The 20,594-nt window shown below is 39.3% G+C and overlaps 1 protein-coding gene across 19 annotated transcripts in view; it reads left to right on the top strand.

Annotated features, from left to right (window-relative positions):
• SSX2IP (SSX family member 2 interacting protein) overlaps positions 1–20,594 on the top strand; it is a 50,600-nt gene that overhangs the window by 1,330 nt on the left and 28,676 nt on the right. For 8 of the 19 annotated variants that reach the window (XM_070592078.1, XM_070592083.1, XM_070592073.1 and 5 more), the window contains exons 2-4: positions 17,163–17,290; positions 17,883–18,052; positions 18,512–18,724. In XM_070592078.1, the coding sequence (XP_070448179.1) occupies positions 17,248–17,290; positions 17,883–18,052; positions 18,512–18,724 (426 nt within the window). In that variant the 5' untranslated portion in view covers positions 17,163–17,247. Of the gene's footprint in view, positions 1–14,361; positions 14,437–17,162; positions 17,291–17,882; positions 18,053–18,511; positions 18,725–20,594 lie in introns of all 19 variants that reach the window. The other 11 variants (XM_070592080.1, XM_070592085.1, XM_070592086.1 and 8 more) reach the window with 3 other exon arrangements.

The raw sequence follows: 20,594 nt of genomic DNA on the forward strand, positions 1-20,594 counted from the left end.
GGTAGATTTATGAACTTGGATTCAGTCAGCAAAACAACCCATCAGATTTCCTGCCCTAGAGCTGTCATAACCTGCGGGCCTAGGAAGCTTACGTTATTGATTCATATTTAACCAGTAAAAGCTAATAACTGATTGACACCATTCTGCCTGCTGTCAATGAAATTTTCTCAAAGTGGTTCTCTGAGAAGAGGATTAGGAACTGATAGTTAGAATGAGGTCTCTTTTAGTGACTTGGTGGGCCTCTTCAACCAAGTCATTTTATACCCTTCTTCCCTTCTCTTTCCCATCTGTGCAATGAAGATAATAAAGCCCCAGGATTAAGTAACAAGGGAAGCAGCTTGAAGATAACTGCAAAGACTTAGTTATTCTAGGATGAAATGTGAAGATCGCCTCATAACACATTGCGCCTGTGACAAGACTTGTTAAAGCACATAGTGTTCCAAGCATGCTGAGGCCCTATAGGAGAAAACGAAAATGCTATCTGTTCAGATGATTTGCCAAAGGCCTCAAGGCCAGCACAAAGTCAGTATATTCTTGGGTTCTCCAGAAACCTGACATAGCTGCTCTTTGACAAAGCTGGCTGTGGCACAGGTTTTTATAAAAGAGGCAGATGAGTGCCTTCTATGTCATATGCACTTAGAGGTGAAATGATACCGATGAAAAAGACACTGCCCCAGAAGTGTGATTTTAATTCATTTCACATACTTAAATTAGAGCACTTCCAAAGCTTTTTAAGTGATGTTTTTCCATGTCTTTTACAATAGTTGTGAATATGCCTTATTAGTTTGACTATTTGCTAAGGACACAAAGGGTTTTGATACTCTGTCTTTGGTGAAGGCAATCGTGATTAATTGGTAGTGAAGGTACAAGTTATCTTGAATTCACGAGTTTATGGGATGAGGTAGAATAGAGAAGTGCACCTTTCCTGTTGGTAATGGAAAACAACCTAAAATCTTCACTTTTGAGAGTGAGTCAATATTATATAGTACCAGCAGGTGTACTGAAGTATGCTTTAATGATTTATTCTTCAATAAACATTTATTAAACACTTAACTAAGCTGCTACTTCCCAGACCTGAGGATAACAAAGATGTGTTGCCTTGGGGAGTTTTTTAAAGGAAATTTACTGTGTAGTCAGGGAGAGAGCAAAAATAGAAAATAAAAATTGCAAATATGAGACAGCTTTAGAAAAGAGAATTTCAGCTGGAGAAGGAGTTCACCTGGTGAACACATTCACATGTTCTGTGGCAAAATATCTCTGAAGAAGTACAGGTGGTTTGGTTGGTGGAGCCAGGTGGCCTGGGTTAGTGATAAGGTTGGTGCACAGGGCTATGACCTTTGACCAGTAGGTGAAGGGAACCTTTAAAAGGTTTTATCCAATGGAATTATGTTTGATTTTTACTTTAGGATATTTCCCCCCAAATCAGTAGGTTGAGTGATTCTCTAAACATAGACCATCCAAATAATACCAGAGCGACAACAGCCCTACACAGCAATTAAAGATTTGAAAAATATTGAGGCCCCCAGAGACTTTAGAAAAGCAGAAATTATTGTTCATGCAACCAACCTTTATTGAGTATCTTCTACTCTTAGGATTAGAGGAATAGAGATACAGAGATAAATAAGATACAGCCCCATTTTCAAGCAACTTGCAATTCAGTAGGAGAAATAACACAATTATAATGCAGTGCAGAATCTGAATGTCATAGGAGGCCTAAAATGTCAGGCCCTAGCAATGTGGGATTCTGAGATGAGAGAAGACACAAATTATCTTTCAAATTAAAAATAAGTTCTTAAATAGAGATTAAACTGCAGCCAGTTAAACAGAACCATTTCCACTGTAATATTTACAGTTCTCATCTGTTAGCCCTTGCTTCACATATTGCCCTGCCTCCCTCTTACTCTCCTGAGTCAGAATTCGCGTTTGATCACCATCCTGCCAGCTCTGTGACCCTGGGCAGGTCACATCTTGCCCTTATCTTCTCTGTGCCTTAGTCATCTCATTTGTAAATTAGAGATAATACCTACTTCATAGGATTGTGATGATTGAGTAACAAAACATGTAAATATCCAGAGAAATATCCTGGAGAAATAGCTTACATTTATTGAACATTTAATATTATTATTATTTCTATTTGATATAAAAGTGCTGTAATCAAATAACTAATTTAAGGACAGGATTTTTTTTAGTCACTAGTGGATCTAACTTGGAGCACCTAATAAGGCCTCTACATTCAGAGAAGCTAAATTATGTAAAAGTAAGCTTCTTTTTTTTTTCTTTTAAAGATTTTATTTTTTCCTTTTTCTCCCCAAAGCTGCCCGGTACACAGTTGTATATTCTTAGTTGTGGGTCTTTCTCGTTGTGGCATGTGGGACGCTGCCTCAGCGTGGCTTGATGAGCAGTGCCGTGTCAGCGCCCAGGATTCGAACCAACGAAACACTGGGCCGCCTGCAGCGGAGCGCGCGAACTTAATCACTCGGCCATGGTGCCGGCCCCAAAAGCAAGCTTCTTAAAGTGATATTTATTGTCTCCTTTTCTTATTTGCCGATCCCTTTTCTGAAATCCAATTTCCGTTTTTACCCCGTCAGCTTTGTCATCAAGTCACTAATTGCCAAATTCAACATATTTTTCTGTTCAGATCTTTCCCTTCATATGGCGTTTGCTGCTGTTCATCAACATCTCTTTAAAACTTTCTTTTCCTGGCCTTCCTAAAGCACCCTCCACCCCTTTAATCTCCTGCATCTAGGTCACCTTCACTCGCCTATTCTTTAGGGTTCTTTCTGCTGTCCCTTTTTTCTGTGTGGATTCAACTACCAGGTATATACGGATGACTCATAAATCTACCCTAATGTCTTCTGACTCCAGGCCCTGGAGTTTATCCCCATTTGAATGTCTCATGAGGTCATCTCTAAACCCAGTAAATTCTACACTGAGCTCATTATCTTCACACACTTAACCAGACCCAGTTTTATTAACCTTACTCCATTCCCCTTATCTAAGTGACACTATTATCTGTCTAGTACCAAAGACAGATTTTTACATGAGAGAATCAGTGCCTCCCTTTTGTGTACTTGTTGCCCTGTTTTTCAGACCAGCTTCTGAAGTATTTATCCTTCAGTATCCTCATTGTCACTGGCTAATTCAGCCACGCAGCCCCTGGTCATTAATTGCCCAGTTTGCTATAATATTTTTGTACCGGGGCTGCTCAAAATGGAACCTATTTTGGAAACATTAAGTTGGGAGGAGATTACTAGAATAACATTGTTCTAAAAGAGTTGTAGCACTACATGTGATTTTAAGACTATATGCAGAATTTAATGTGTGGCCAGTAGATGCTTATAAGCCAGGATGGGTTCCAGTCATTGCATGTGTTTTTCACCTGAGAGTTGATAGTCTAGGTTATGCAGGTCCCAGTCTTGAGTTTGTCAGTTTATTGTAATCTGGTTGTCTCTGCTTTTCTATCTAAAAGATGGTACCTTCAACATTATTCTCTCTATTCTGTATCCAAGTTTTAGAAATAGCCCTCTACGTAGGATCTAGCATGTAAAAGCAAGACATCTTAGAAATCATAATAAATACAACCCATCATCAGCTGTGTTATTTTATAATGAGGAGATGGGCTCAGAGAATTTACATCATTTGCTCAGGATACTTGTTTGAGTGTTAAGAGGAGGCCCGGTTCTGAGGCTTTGGAATCATAAATAGCTAGTTTTTATTCTTACCTTTCAGGTTAAATAGCTGCGTTTTTATTCCCACCTTTCAGGTTGTAACTCGGTAAGTTCCCTAATCTCTGAGTCTCAGATTCTTCCATCAGTGAAATAGTGTTCTATCTATTCTTTCTGGGGCTAGGGTAAGGATAAATGACATAGCCGATGGCCACATCTGGCACGCAGTAGGGGCTCAGTGTATTAGTTCTTCTCCCAGTTTCACATAATTAGCTGGTACAGGAGTTCTTAACCCCCCATCCATGGGTCCTTGGCAAATCTGGGGATGGCTTCATGGATCCACCCAAGCTGTAACCCAGACTGCCTGTTTTTGTACTTATAAAGGGGGGAGGGTCATTGGCTTCAGATTCTGTGACCCAAAACAGTTTAACCCTTGAGTTGGCAGTAGTCAGGCCTAGGGCCCAGGGTTCTTGGTGCCTCATAGCCGACTGGGTAGAATTTAGAATTTTTTGAAATATTTGAGGAACAGTCTCTATTTTAAAAAAATTTTTTAAAGGACTTTAGGTGCAAAGAATTAGATTCGTTACAGTCTTTGGCCCATGAGATGTTCTCATAATTGGTCCGTTTATTTATTTGGTTTTAATAACATAACAGGTATCACCTATCATAAAGCTGGGACCTTGACACTGACCTCTCTATCACCACATGGGCCCCTCCATCCCTTTTCCTACTTCCCTCCCCTGAGGCAACTATTTATTGCATCTTATGTGTAAGTTTTCCATACATACATACACAAAAACTACATATATTACGTGTCCTATCTTCTGAGACTTTTTTCACTTTATAATGCTGAAATTCATCCACTTAATATTATATTGCTGAGATTCATCTATATTTTGTGTCACTGAAGTTTTCTGGTTGCTGCATAATATCCCATTTTTCAGATATGCCGCAGTTTCTGCACGCTCCTGTTGGTGGGTGTTTTGCTCTTCTGCCACTTCCTTGTTGTGAAGGATGCTGCCGTTTGTGTTCACACCTCTTGGCATGCATATACAAGTGTTCCTCCTGGGTTTATACCTAGAAGTGAATTGGCAAGGTTGTAGAGTGTGTGAAGAGGAGATACGAATTTCAACTGCCGTACTGTTTTTCAAGTGTTCTCCCCACGCTCCAAGGTGTAATAAGCCTTGGCCAGGTGTTCTCTAGGACCGTTATTTGCAACCTTCATTTGGTACTTTGGAAAACTTTTACATTGTTCTTGGAATCCATTCTGTAGCTCCCTTAAGAAAGATTCCTTTTTAGTGTCCTGTAATCTAAACTGCATAAATAAAATACTGATACCGAACCACGTTTGGTAGAGGACAGCCGTGTTCTCAAACCTCATTCATTTGAATCACATGGAGGGTCTGTTAAACACTGATTTTTGGGTCCCACTCCTAGAGTTTCTGAATCTGTGTGTCTAGAGTGGGACTTGAGAATTTGCATCTTCAGCAAGTCCCCAGGTGCTGTGGGTGCTGCTGGCCCTGGGACTACAGTTTGAGAACTATAACCAGTGATTGAATTGGGGCTAAATCATTGAAAAACTATTACAGATACATGATTACACTATTATAGAACAGATTCATGAATTATGTTTAGTTTCTTATTTCCATTACCTTTAGTAAGTGTTACCTTTTAATTATTTAAGGAATGAAATATCAGTAAATGGTCATGTTATTATTTTATTTGGAATTTTTAGCTGACCTTCAACCTTACAGAATAAGATAGATTGTAAAACACTGCTGCTTTTTTGTTCTTAATAATCCTCTCGTAAGACTATGATTGCTGCCATTCCTACGTGTGCAGCAGGAGAATTGGAAATTGGTATGCTGTCTCTGAATTGTCGTGCTGTTGATTTGTCCACCAAATCCTCTTGTTGCATCTCTGAGCTGGCACCAATCAAGATTCACTGGAAGCCCCGCTAAGTTCCACTTCTAGAGTGTCGGTTCCTGTCTGTCCTAATGGTAGGGTAGCCTACCTCACACTGATGGATCATTGAACTTGGGTGGACATCAGTCAGCACACTTTAACCACGGGCCAGTGATGATACCTCATAGCAAAGCGGTGCAGACAGTACGATGACAGGCCTGCTGACCAGGACCTCAGCTTAGGTGGTGGGAGAGATGTTTCATTCCAGTCAGATCTGTACTGTGATTGAGTTAATGCAAAGTGTCCCAGAAGCACAAACAGTTTGGGGAAAGCCTGACAATTTGGACTCTATATTCACTAGAGTTTTCAAAAAAAATATTTTGGAATCACTGTAACATTTAGTGTTTTGTCTGCTTTTATACAGTTCCCGTTCCAGGTACTCACTTGGAATAATTACTATCTGATTGTAACTTAGTCTCAAGGTGAGGTGGTAGAGAAGCGAGTACCCGTGTGTGTGTGTGTTCACTTTGAAAAAGTATCTCACATATTGTGTATTCCCACCTTTCCTAGAATAAAGACAGTAAGGTGTAATAGTTAAATGTGCTGGACTGCTAGGGTTTGAATCTTGGCTTTGTCACATTCTAGCTGTGTGACCTTGGGCAAGAAAACTCTGGGCCTCAGTTTACTCATCTGTCGTAGGGGGAAATAACTTGATTTGGGCTGTTGTGAGATGGAATGAGTTAATACATGTAGAATGCTTTAAATTTACTTGTTCCAAGTAAATGGTTTATGCTTAATAAACTTTATTATTTTATTGTTAAACTTCAGTAGAATCTCATTTGCTAAACATGTGGGTGTGATGACAGTGTGTGAAGAAAAAATTTTGATATAAATAGCTGTATACTCAAATCCATATTACGTCCCATGAGAAATGTAAAAATGATAAATAATAGAACTGAAAATTCTTTGAAGATCGCCTAGTTTGACCTCTTGATTTTATAGATGTGGAAACTGAAAGAAAGGGAGATGATGACCAGCTCAAGGTTGCTCAGTAGATGATAGAAGTGACTGTGCCCTGGAAAAAACTAAAGTTAATTGGAGAGCCAAGACCAAAACAGATGAAAACATTAGCAATAAAAAGTCAGTGGGTACTGAAATACCAGCTGGTGCGGCACAGACTGAGTACATACCTGTATAGCCATGTGAGCTGCTCTCTTGAAAGAGAGAAGTGTACCTTATTAGTTGCTTGAGTCAGAGAAGGTTGATAGATTAAGAACATTTTTTTTAAAAGAATCTTAATACTAGTTATAAATCAAAGCCAGGCTCCCTGCTGCTTTTGTCCTACCAAGTTTAGATTATAACTGAGCCAGGGAGAGAGGCCAGCTTTGCTAGAGTGGCCAGTACCCTGTGTCTTTACACTTCACACGGTAGGGGGTGGTCTGCCTGCCTGATGGGCTCCATCCCCACAGACGTGCTGCAGCGTAGCGGGGCATCAGTGTGAAGACTGCAGCGGCCTTGCTCACCTGTGTGTGTGCATGTGTGGGATAGGTGCTAGCAGCGGCATTGATTGGTGGAAAGAGTTTATCATTTGTCCAAGTCGGTATTTCTGCTGAGGGGCAGAGGTGTTGCTGTCTGGCACTGAGGTGGGAGTGCTTCCGCACACATTGTCTCATTAACTCTGCGTGGATCCACTGCCTCTGAAATGTTTATGAAGTAATATGTGCTCCTAAACCGTCCCAGCTCTCTGAAGGTGTACCATGAAGAAGGGAAAGCTGCGGCCCTCCCCTCACCACGCCCAACCATCCCATTCCCCAGGATGCCGTTGCTAACACTCTGTAACTTTCCAGACCTATCTCTTAAGTATATTGAGTTTGATTTAGCAAAAAATGGTGATCATACTGTTCTCGTTATCCGTAACTTCTTTTTTGCATGCTATACATGTAGAGCTCCTTCACTTCAGTAATCCCAGAGTACGCCGCCTTCTGGCTGTACCGTGTGTTGGTTTTTAACTGTTTCTCTATTGGTGGATATTTAGATTGTCTCCAGTTTATTGCCATTACAAATACTGCCACGGTCAACACTGTCCTTGTATGTCATGCTTGCTCACTTATTTGATTGAATATGTGGTAAGAGATGCCTAGAAGTATAATTGATTAGTGGAAAGATTTACGCATTTCAAATTTTTGTGGACTGCTAGATTGCCATCTAAAATGGCAAACTACTGACCTCTGGTAAGGTTCTTTTCCCCTTGCGTAATTGATTATCTGAATAACTCTGGAAATTTTGTGTAATTTCTAACCAGTTTTTGTCCCAACAGGGCTGCTTGCCTTTAAGACGCCATAGATTTAGTGATTAATCTGGAAATGTTTTACATTTTGTATTGCCCATGCCACTCTGCCATAGATTTAGTGATTAATCTGGAAATGTTTTACATTTTGTATTGCCCATGCCACTCTGCCATAGATTTAGTGATTAATCTGGAAATGTTTTACATTTTGTATTGCCCATGCCACTCTGCCATAGATTTAGTGATTAATCTGGAAATGTTTTACATTTTGTATTGCCCATGCCACTCTGCCATAGATTTAGTGATTAATCTGGAAATGTTTTACATTTTGTATTGCCCATGCCACTCTGCCATAGATTTAGTGATTAATCTGGAAATGTTTTACATTTTGTATTGCCCATGCCACTCTGCCATAGATTTAGTGATTAATCTGGAAATGTTTTACATTTTGTATTGCCCATGCCACTCTGCCATAGATTTAGTGATTAATCTGGAAATGTTTTACATTTTGTATTGCCCATGCCACTCTGCCGTTAGTTTTGGTGTTTTAGAGAGGGGCTGTTCATCCCCATTGCCTCTGCTCATCACTGTAATTGCCTTTTAAAAAACCTGGATTTTTCTTCTCATTGTATGACAAAACACTAACTTATAGAAAATTTAGAAGACACAAAAAAGTACAGATTACTCGTTAATATCATGTGTGTGTGAAAGTACATAAAGAGATGAAAGTCCTGCCCTTGCCCCTCCCTTTTCTTCTCCCACCTTGGTCCTGTCTTCCCGTTTTTCTGTTCTTCCACAAACGTCTATCTTTATAGAGCAGAATTTATACCTATATGTGTATAGTCATATATTTTTTTTAAAAGACCAGATAAGATCATGTTAGATATTGTTCTGCAGCTTTTTCTACTGCTTAACAAAATATCATGGAACTCTTTCCAAATTAGTAAAATATCTAATAATAGCTAACTAACATTTATGGAGCACTTACCATAGACCCAGGACCCCGTTTTAAGCCCTTTACATGCATATACTTATTTAATAAAGTTAGTAAACTTAAAACTAAATTTCTTATTTAACCACATTATAGTCCTTTGAGGTAAAGACTGTGTTTTACTCTCCTTTTGCAGATGAGGAAAATGAGGTCCAGAGATTTCTGTTCAGGACCACTTCCCTTGTAAGGGCTGGCACTGGGGTTGGAAACCGCATGGTCTGACTTTGGCTCCTGTGCTTTAACCATTCCACCACACTGCAGCAGTCACTGGTTCAAGGGTGTAGATAAGGAATTTAATGTGGCCGCCTTCTCCGTAAGCTGCTGAGAGGGTGGCTTTCTAATGGCAGCTTCTGGCTTGGAGCCTCCTCGAGATGGTGTCCCTCAACCCAAAGGGGTGCACGTGAAATATTTTACTATAATTTGTTCTTCACGCTATTTTGTGCAGCCTTTGCCCAGCTGGGAGAGATGGTTTAATGGGCAGTGGTAGGAAATACTGCCTCCTGAGCCTCTCATCCACCAGAGCAGCAACCCGTGATGGTTAAGAGAGTGGGCTCTGGAGTCTGGGGTGGGCAACATCCCCGCCTCTGCCACTGGCGAGCTGTGTGACCTTGGGCAAGTTACCGGAGATTTCTGTGCCTCAGTTTCCTTATCTGTAGAAAGGAAATAGAATGATAACACATAGGGTTGTTGTGAGGATTGACTTCATAATATATGCAACACATTTAAAGCAGCCGCTGGCCCGTGTTTGTTAAACCAGTCCCCTGTATCCTAGGTATATTGCACTTGCTTTTTCACCTGTTACCTCATTAAATACCCACAGCCACCCTAGGAAGTAGATGGTATCACGCTGTTTTCCAAGTGTAGAAACAACTATAGTCTTCTTTGGAACAAAATTATAGTAGATAGTGGTGTTGATTTTTTAAATAATCATAATGTATTTGGTCTTTGAGAGTAATAACATCTATTAAAGTATGCTGATAACCAAATTCTTAAGTTTTATGACTGAATTTGCGAGATAGGACTAATGCTTAAAGACTTAGTTTGAACGATTTCATTTTCTTAACCCAACAATTTGGTAACTCTAACTTTGTGAGATTTTAGCCAAGATTTTAGTTAGCTGTTTGTGAAAAATCCTGTGCAATATTTAGAATCCCAGATGGCATAATGTTACTATATTCCTGTGTAATGAAAAGCTATTATTTTCTGACACTTGATTGAAGTTTGTTTTAGAATTCTGATTAGGTAGGCAGTTGCGCCTTCTCAAGTTTGAATTTCAAGTGAACTTGAAAAGAACACTTAAGATCGTGTACTTTGTGAAGGAAATCTTGTAATCAAGATACTGCTTATGTTTCTGCTGAGCTCTCAGTGGGTGGACGTGTTAGGAGAGATTTGGGGGATGAAGGAGAGGAGTGCTTTTCTCTAAAGGACTCACATCTTTTGCATCTTTTCCATTGCTGTTTTCCCTTACCCGCTTTTGCTTGCTGGAATGAACATGTTAATTTATCATCAGTTATATACTTGAGTCTTCATTGGTTATTCCGTCTGTTAAGATTAGTGGGGGGAATACAGAAATGTAAATGTCCGGTACCTAAGGAGTCTAGCTGGGAAAGATGAAACAAACTGCGAAATATATGGAGGACCTCGAGAATAGGGTTCTGTGGGCTGTGCGGAGGAGTGATGGTGTTTGAGCTGGGCTTTGAAGAAGCGTTAGTTTTGGGGTAGGTGAAAGGAGAAAGCACAGGTGGAGCACACAGGCTGGAGTGAGTGTGCCATCTGTGGCACTCAGTTCATTTCATAAGATTTCCTGAGTACCTGCTATGTTTCAGGAACTGCTGGATACAAAGGTGGGTACACTCACCACCCTGGAGAAGTTCGTCAGCTAGTGGAGGAAGCATCCAACTATAATAATATGGAGTGATTAATTGTACTACTGGATGGTGATGTTGTCAAAACCTGAGTAGTTGCTTTTGTAGTGTATGGTGTCACTTTAGTAATACTTCAGCAGGAGAGAGAAATTATGCAAGGGACTCAAATATATGTATATATTTAAAAACTTTTATTAGTTATCTGTTGCTGCATAACAAATTACTCCAAAACTTAGCAGCTTAAAACAGCAAGCATTTGTCTCCCCATTTCTGTCGGTCAGGAATCTGGGTGTGGCTTAGCTGAGTGCCTCTGGCTCATGATCTCCCACTAGGCTGCCTTCAAGGTGTTCGCCAAGGCTGTAGTCATCCCAAGGCTTGACAGGGGGCATCTGCTCCAGACCCACTCATATGGCTCTAGACAGGCCTCAGGTCCTCACTGGCTGTTGGCTGGAGACATCAGTTCCTTGCCACATCGGCTTTTCATGAGTCTGATCACATGACAGCTATGACAGCTCGCTTTCCCCAGAGAGAGGGATCCAAGAATCAGTGAGTGAGAGGTGACCCCAAATGGAAGCCACAGCCTTTTTATAACCTAAACTTGGCAGTGACATCCCACAGTTTCTCCTGTATTCTGTTTGTTAGGAGCTAGTCACTAACTCCATCCCACATTTAAGGACCAAAATAACCCAAAGGTGTGTATACTGGAAAGCAGGAATAATTGGGGGCCATCTTAGAGGCTGCCTACCCCCAAATTCTACAAGTGATTGATGTATATTGAGAACCCCCAAGTCGTTTGGGTAGAAGGAAGAAGAACCATCCGAGAAACTTTTCTGATGGAAAAAACCACAAGTGTTTTTGCTAAAGAGCTATAAACTTAGTTTTGATGTAATATTTACTCTTGGATAGAAAATGGTAAAATGAGTTGTTCAATCCCACCCTCATTAAACTCATTAAACTTTCTATAAATCTGATCTCATTTCTAGGAATTGTTTTTATGCCTTTTCAAAGCAAAGTGTTTATAAGTGAGAAAAAAGCTACTGTTTGTGGCATAGCGGGGAAGAAGTTTACAACTGTGCTTCAATTTAAGTAATAAAGTTCCTTTAAGGATTATGTACTCTGGGTGGGATAATTTAAAATGGATTATGGGAACTCAGTCTTTTAAAGAAAGCTCATGGAAATCTTTATTTGGCTTTTACCGTACATAGATTTGTGTGTATGTGCAGTGTTGAGAGGTTGACTGGTGGTAGAGTGAAAAGAGCGCAGTTTTGAAGACTGAGGTTTGTGTCCAGGCTTCACAACCAGTTAGAAATATGACCTTGGGCAACACTGTTGACCTCCCTGAGTCCAAGTTTCCTGTCTATAAAATAGATAAATATAGATGAAGGAAAATGCGTTGACGTGAAGAATGATAGATTTATGAAACTTAAAATCTTCACTTTCTTTCAGAAAGGGTACAGTTACATTAAGTTCACATATCTCACTGCTTCTGAATTTTCTCTCAGGATTCTAACCAAGAAAATGCTACTAGATAATTCTTCAGTTCTGCACTGTCATTTTACCCAGAAAAGACTGGGGTACCCTTGCTTATTTTACCCCTGAAGTAATGCCTCTGGTACTTTGGAGCCCACAGCAACATAGAAGAAAGCCAGAGCAGTTCTCCAGAAATAGTAAGAAAATTGATTGCAATTTTACTGCAATTAGTAAGATTTTCTCTTATGAAGACTTGTTTATTGGAATCTACATTGAGAAATACTTGGATCAAGGAAGTTTATTAGATGCTTATATATCTTATCCACCGGAAGGAACAAAACTGTTTCTCTGATGTAGAGAACAGGAGAAAGAATTCCTACTCATGGATTACTTTATAGATTTTTTTTCTTGCTTTAATTTATTTCAGGATTGTTCCCCCGCAGTCTTGAATGAAATGACTTTTACAATATGTTTTAATTCTTTAATCTTCAAGTTTTGCTCATAGAATTCATTCGTGGGTTTAACCTATCTTGGAATCTGGGCAGCTACCCTAACCAATGGTATATAGGGAATTGGGGGTTGCAGATTATTTGAACCAAAACACGATTCACTGTTAACTTTTTTTCCTTTCTTCTATAATGAAACTGTAGTAACAATGCCAGCATAACCAAGTTTGTTCTTATGTGACTTGTCATGGTTGATTGTGTTCACTACATAACGGTTTGCTATGACTTGATTAATATACAATATTATATATATTATATATATAATATGGAACTTAATTCTGTGTTTCATCACCAGGTTTTAATAGAGTCCTTGGCTGCTTTTGACACCTTCAAGTTGAAGTGAACTTTTGATGATATTAGATTTGTGCAAAGAAGCAGAGATGCTTCTGTTCACTTTTTGCTTTTGCTTTTGAAATTAATATTGACTTATTTAATATCTTCTTAAAAAAGTTTGCATCCTTCAACAATGAAATTTTTGCTGTGATTGAGCCAGAATAGAATACTTTGCTTAAATTAGTGTCTTGGTTTTGGGATGTACTTCTGTCGTTTAACAACAGGGATACGTTCTGAGAGATGCATCATTAGGTGATTTCATTGTTGTGTGAAATCGTAGAGTCTCCTTACACAATTCGAGATGGTGTAGCCTAGGCCGAGTGGTGCTAATCTTGTGGGAACACCGTCGTATATGTGGTGAGTCGTTGACGGAAATGTCATCATGCGGCATGTGGCTGTACATTGATTAAGACTCTTAAGTCTCCTCTTTTGGAAAAACTGGTTGGGTAACTTTTATCACAAGGCTCGTAGTGTATAATTTGGTGCATCATTGAAGAGAAGAGGATCCGTAGAAACTTTAACGTTGTGTGAAATCATAAATTGTTAGTAAATTCTTTGTTTCATAGCACTTCAAAATGGAGTTTGAGTTTTCATTGTGAACTTTTAACTAGACCCGAATATTTTGCAGATTTGTTTTTTTCTTAGTTAATGGGACAGGGAAGAGTTCACTGTCTAAACCTTTAGACGCTGGAGAGCTAAATTCACAGAGAGTAACTAACTTAAATACAACTTTAAAGAATGGATATGTAGTAGACACGCTGTGATGTTGGATGATCTTTCTGTATGAGGAGAAAAGGCCCGTAGGGCACTATTGTGTCTTATTTACAAATATCCTTAAAAACAGGACTTAGAAGGGTCCCTATTTCTGTTTTCTTCTGATCTTGTCCCTCCACGAACCTAACAATTAGAAAGAATTAACTCACTGTCTAATGTGTTTTTATAAGGATATCTGGCTCCAGATCTTCTGAGGATTTATGTTCAACTTTTATTAAGAGCAGCAGTGTGTTTTCTAACAAGTTTTAGAATCCTGTCATTTGTACCAAACAGATCTGTGTCTAGATGATGATGATGACACCTGATGTTAATTACCTGTGTCCCACGTGCCGTGTGCTAAATATGCTTCCTGTGCGTTATCTTACTTAATCCTCTTGGGAAACTGAAGTAAGCGCCATTGTAATGGCAGTTTACCTGTGAGGAAGCCAGGGCTTGGGGAGGTTAACTAACTTATCCAAGCAGAGCAGGGTTAGAGTAGATGGGTTTATTGTCCTTTGGATCCTGTTTTGCTTAAACTTACTGTCTCTGAAAGCCAAAAATAAAATCATTGTCTTTCTTGGTGCAGACTCAACTTCCTCCTGCTCATCCAGTTGCTGAAGGCACCCATTTAAGCACAGTGGGAAGTGCAGACTAGTTCAAGGTACTCTGACCAATGCACATGAGTAGAAAAATGGCCAAAGCTCAGTGCTAGCCTGGATAACCACCTGTGTGTGTGACTTGATAACATGTAGTAGAACACATCCCATCATTTGCATTGGTATATATTCTATGCTGTTGTAATCTGGGCGCCATCCTTGATCTCTCCTTTGCTCATATTTCAGTCCATCTGCAAGTCCTGAAGGTTCTATCTGCAGAACACATCCCTCATTTATCCATCTGTTAGAGCTGTGATGGAGCCCTGGTCTTCTTGCCTGAGCTATACCAGTAACCTGATTTCTCCCAGCCTCTACTATTGTCCACCTGTAATCTCCTCAGAGGGTGGAGTAGCCAGAGTGACCTGTTTTAAAGCCTAAGGGAGATCATGTTGCTTTCCTGCCTGAACTCCTTCAGTAGCTTTTCGTTGTAATTTAGGGAGTCAGCTTCCTTCCATCTGTCTTTGCTTGTGGTGCTTCAGATGTTGATGTTTTTCATACTTAACCAAGTTCATTGGGTCTTTGTATCTGCTCTTCGCTCTACCTGGGCTGCTCGGGTCGTTGATCATCTTGTGGCTTACTCTCTATCATTTAGGCCTCAGTTCAGATGCAAGCATCTCAGTGCAGCCCCCCTTGGCTAATGTGGATGCCCCCACCCCAACACTCTCTCATGTTACTGTCTTTATTTTCTTTATAGTTCTCCTCATTGTTATGTTAATTTAATTTAAATTATTGCTTGCTTCTTAGCTATTTCTGCCCCAACTAGAAGGTGAACTTCTTGAGAGCAGGGCCTCCCCTTGTACCTGGAAAAGTGTGCCTGGCACATAGTAGCACAATTAAAGGTTTGCTGAATGAATGAAAATTTTCCTGTCACTTGCTTATTACATTACATTGTGAACAGTTCCCCACAATCTTAAATATTCAGAACAGGGGTGATGAACTCTTGATCCACAGTCCAGATCTGCCCTAAAGACACATTTATTTGGCTTATTAAAAAGTGTAGTTGTTTGAGGTATAACTCACATCCAGTCAGGTGCACAGATGCTTGATGAATTGCTCTAATGTGTGTACCCACATAAACCCCTCTCAGATCAAGATGTGGAGGGCTTTCATATTCCCCCCCCCTTCCCACACGAGAACTTGCACAGTTAATCTTTTTCATTTTAACCTTTAAAAATTGGAGATTTCACATAAAAATCTAGATTTCCAACATCTCTTAAAAAATGGAAAGATGCAGCAACAAAGGACCCACTTTCTCCTTCGGTCACGATGTATCATAGCTGAGAAGCAACTGTCCAGAGTGTTGGCTTGTGTTCTCCAGTTTGCCTCCAGTCTTCACCTCTCCTCCTTCTATCCCTGACCTTGAAATTGCCTTCCACTTGCCATTTATAATTTCATTTGAATTAGTTTTTTTTTATGATGGAGAAATGTTTATTTCTTCCACTATGTCTGTAAAAAAGTGGAAATGTGGATGGCAGACCGAAAAGGCTGTTTCTTTTTTTTTTTTTTTTTGAGGAAGATTAGCCCTGAGCTAACTACTGCCAGTCCTCCTCTTTTTTTCTGAGGAAGCCTGGCCCTGAGCTAACATCCATGCCCATCTTCCTCTACTTTATATGTGCGACGCCTACCACAGCATGGCGTGCCAAGCGGTGCCATGTCCGCACCCAGGATCCGAACTGGCGAACCCTGGGCCGCCGAGAAGCGGAACGTGTGAACTTAACTGCTGCGTCACCAGGCTGGCCCCGCTGTGTGTTTCTTATACTTAATCCGTTTCATTCATATGTATTTCTGGCCTTTTATGTGTTTGTTAGCCGTCGTAATTCTACATGGCTGTGTTTAAAGGTTGCACAATGTTGTATAAATGTGTCATTTAACCAATCTCTTATTGTGGAACTTAGAAGTTATTTCCAGTTTTTTGATATTGTAAATGAATATTTTAGATGAATCTTTGTACAAATCATTATTTTATTAGGGTAAAATTTTAGAAATGGAATTTCTGAATTAAAATATTTTCATTTTTAAGACTTTTGATACATACTGCCAAATTGCTTGGTAGTAATATATGTTGATGTGCTCTTTCTGGAGAGGGGTGTATGGGAGTATTTGTGTTCCTATGTCTGTGCCAACGCTGGGAATTGTAACTAAAAGGAAAGGTTTTGGGGGGTTGGGGAGGAAGTGAAAGGGGTAAAGGGAGAACATTTGTTCAGTGACAGATGGAAACTAGACTATTGGTGGTGAACACGATGTCGTCTATACAGAAGTCAAAATATGTCCACCTGAAATTTATATATTGTTATAAACCAATGTTACCTCAATAGAAAAATTTTTAAAAGTTTGCTAGTAATATTTAGTAAAAACAAAAAATAGGAAGGCTGGCCAAGAAGTTTTTCATCTTTTCACCTACGTAAATAAAAATTGTACTTTATTTTAGAGGATATGGTATAGAAATGTTTGTTACTTAGTACAACGCTATACCTTGGATTTATCTTGTGAGTCAAATCATGCACCACATACTTTGTATATGAAGTAATGTGAATACCTCAGTAGAATTTGAGAAGCCTTTAGCCTTGATCGTTATACACACACACACGCACAATTATTATTGAGCTCTACCATGTTCTATATGGAAGTGCACGGGAGTAAATGCAAAATTCTTCTGTTTTGAAGGACGTACACCTAACTCTTATACATTGGTTTTGTGTGTGCTATTATTCTGTGTTTGCTGTTTAATTAGATGCCTACGTAGAAGAGTGGCAGCAGCTGGACTCAGTGTTCCCCTGCTGAACTGGCCCTCAGGTATCCTGGCTCTGGCGAGTGCTATGGGAGATTGGATGACTGTTACAGATCCAGGTCTGTCTTCAGGTAACTGAGTCTCAAATAATGATAAACTAAGGCAGTAATTGTAAAGGTGGGTTTTTCAGTGAAACTATAATTACCATAAATATTGAAGATGTGACTAGAGAAAGACATAAATACTTGCAAAATATCTAATTTTCCTCTTCAGAAAAATCATCAGGGAGAGCTAAGTATTGTGCCGTGATTTGTGGGGTTAAATGCTTTAGATGGGTAATAGGTTACTTGATATTATTTTTGAGGGAAGTTTTCATGCATTTGAAATAAATTCATTGGCTACTTCAAAACATTTCTCTGACTTACTCCTTGAATCGCATAAACGTTGAGTGGCATAGACAAGTGGTTTTTGTTATTTTTATAAATCTGATGCACTGAGAATAGGGTAGTGTAGTGTCGCTTAACATGCTTACTAAGAGCACCACTGTATAGTTGTATCATTTTGGAAAAAAGTATATGGTTTTCATACAAAGAATAGGTTTGTCCTAATTTGGAAATATTTTAAAATATTTCTATCATTTAAAATCTTTGGTAATGGAGATTGTTTGCTTTGTATGCATTTTTATAAATTATTTACATAAATGCCTTTTATTGATTCTTTCAGAAAGCAAAAATATCTCTCAAAATACCTCAGAAACAAAGATGTCTCCATCAAGTTTATACTCACAGCAAGTGCTATGTTCTTCAATACCTTTATCAAAAAATGTGCACAGTTTTTTCAGTGCCTTCTGCACAGAACAGAATATTGAACAAAGTATTTCATATCTGGATCAGGTAACGTGTTTTTTTTTGTAAGAAGCAATAGCATAAATCATGTTATATAGTAGAAAATATCAAAGTTATGAGAAAAACACTTGTCAAGCACTGGTATGTTGTTACATAATGGTCCGGGAATCATCACATTAGCTTTGCAGAGAAGCTTGATGATCATCTAGGCCAGATACAAGATAAGTGTTGTCTGGAGCAGGTTAGCCTCCCCGTCACCCAGGGCTCCTCCTCTGGGAGTCTCACCCTGTTTTACTGATGTAGAAACCTAAGTGCCCTGCTTCAGGTCATGTGGTTGCAGAGCAGAGGCTGCTAGAGCCCAGTTCTCTCAATTCTTTGTCCTTTGGGATATTTACGATTTTCTTAACTATCTCAGGATAGTTTCTTTCTCAGAAAAGATTTCTGTCTTTTGTGTCTTTACGAAGATGTCTGGTAACCAACTTTTAGGAAAACATTTTCTCTTACCAGGAATTGACTACTTTCGGGTTTCCTTCATTATATGAAGAATCCAAGGGTAAAGAGACAAAGAGAGAATTAAATATAGTTGCTGTTTTAAATTGTATGAATGAGCTACTTATACTTCAGCGGAAGAACCTTCTAGCTCAGGAAAATGTGGAAACACAGAATCTGAAACTGGGAAGTGATATGGACCATCTGCAGAGCTGCTATGCAAAACTTAAGGTAGAAATTCTTGTCCATCTGTGTTTCAATGCCGTTATGTGATTTGATATGCCAGATTTTCACTGGCCTTGTCAAACAACTTTTAGGGTTAATGTTTTTAAGTTTTGGGGGGTTTTTTAAACTGGTAAGTAAAAGTGAACTCTAAGTAGTTTGTGCGTATCAATCCTGCGGCTTCGTAAGATCTATACTGAAGGCATTGATTTTATCAACTGTTTAGTGACTTGCCCAATCTGTAGAAAGATTAGGACGTATTTATATCTGAGGAAAATAAAGTTTCCCCCATTCCATCCAATCTTGCTTAATAAAGTAGATGCTTAATTTAAAATAGTTTTATTGTGAGAGGCTGTGTCAGTTAATTCCAAGAAGAATATTCTTTTTTTTTAAGTGAGTTCGTAATAGTTTACATCATTGTGAGATTTCAGTTGTACATTATTTCTTGACTGTCACCACATAAGTGCTCCCCTTCACCCCCTGTGCCCACCCCTATCCCCCTTCCCCTGGTAACCACTGAACTGTTTTCTTTGTTCCAGTACTTGTTTATATTCCACATATGAGTGAAATCCTCTGGTCTTTCTCAGACTGGCTTGTTTTGCTTAGCATAATTCTCTCCAGGTCCATCCAGGTTGTTGCAAATGGGATGATTTTGTCTTTTTTCGTGGCTGAGTAGTATTCATTGTATATACATACCACATCTTCTTTATCCAATCATCAGTCGATGGACACTTGGGTTGCTTCCTTGTCTTGGCTATTGTGAATAGTGCTGCAGTGAACATAGGGGTGCATATGTTACTTTGGCTTCTTGATTTCAAATTGTTTGGGTAGGTACCCAGTAGTGAGATAGCTCGGTCATATAAAAGTTCTATTTTTAGTTTTTTGAGGAATCTCCATACTGTTTTCCATAGCGGCTGTACCAGTTTGCATTCCCACCAGCAGTGTATGAGGGTTCCCTGCTCTCCACACCCTCTCCAACATTTGTTATTTTTAGTCTTAGTGATTAGAGCCATTTTAACAGGCATAAGGTGGTATCTTAGAGTAGTTTTGATGTGTATTTTGAACATCTTTTCATGTGTTATTGGCCATCTCTATATCCTCTTTGGAAAAACGTCTGTTCATATCCTCTGCCCACTTTTTGATGGGGTTGTTTGCTTTCTTATTGTTCAGTTGTGTGAGTTCCTTATATATTATGGAGATTAACCCCTTGTCAGATAAATTATTTGCAAATATTTTCTCCCACTTGGTGGGTTGTCTCTTTGTTTTGATCCTAGTTTCTTTCACCTTGCAGAAGGTCTTTAGTCTGATGAATTCCAACTTGTTTATTTTTTCTTTTGTTTCCCTTGTCTGAGAGGCCATGGTATTTGAAAAGATCCTTTTTAGTTCCATGTCAAAGAGTGTACTACCTATATTATCTTCCAGGAGTTTTATAGTTTCAGGACGTATCTTCAAATCTTTGATCCATTTTGAGTTTGTTTTTGTGTATGGCGTGAGATAGTGGTCTACCTTCATTCTTTTGCAAGTGGATGTCCAGTTTTCCCAACACCATTTATTGAAGAGACTATCTTTTCTCCATTGTATGTTCTTGGCACCTTTGTCGAAGATTAGCTGTCCATAGATGTGTGGTTTTATTTCTGGGCTTTCAGTTCTGTTCCACTGATCTGTGTGCCTGTTTTTGTACCAGTACCATGCCATTTTGATCACTATGGCTTCGTAGTACATTTTGAAGTCAGGGGTTGTGAAACGTCCAGCTTTGTTCTTTTTTCTCAGGATTGCCTTAGCAATTTGGGGTCTTTGATTGCCCCATGTGAATTTTAGTATTCTTTGCTCTATTTCCGTGAAGAATGTCATTGGGATTCTGATAGGGATAGCATTGAAT

Source organism: Equus przewalskii, chromosome 24 (genome assembly GCF_037783145.1).
Source record: "Equus przewalskii isolate Varuska chromosome 24, EquPr2, whole genome shotgun sequence".
NCBI classification, from domain to species: Eukaryota; Metazoa; Chordata; class Mammalia; order Perissodactyla; family Equidae; genus Equus; species Equus przewalskii.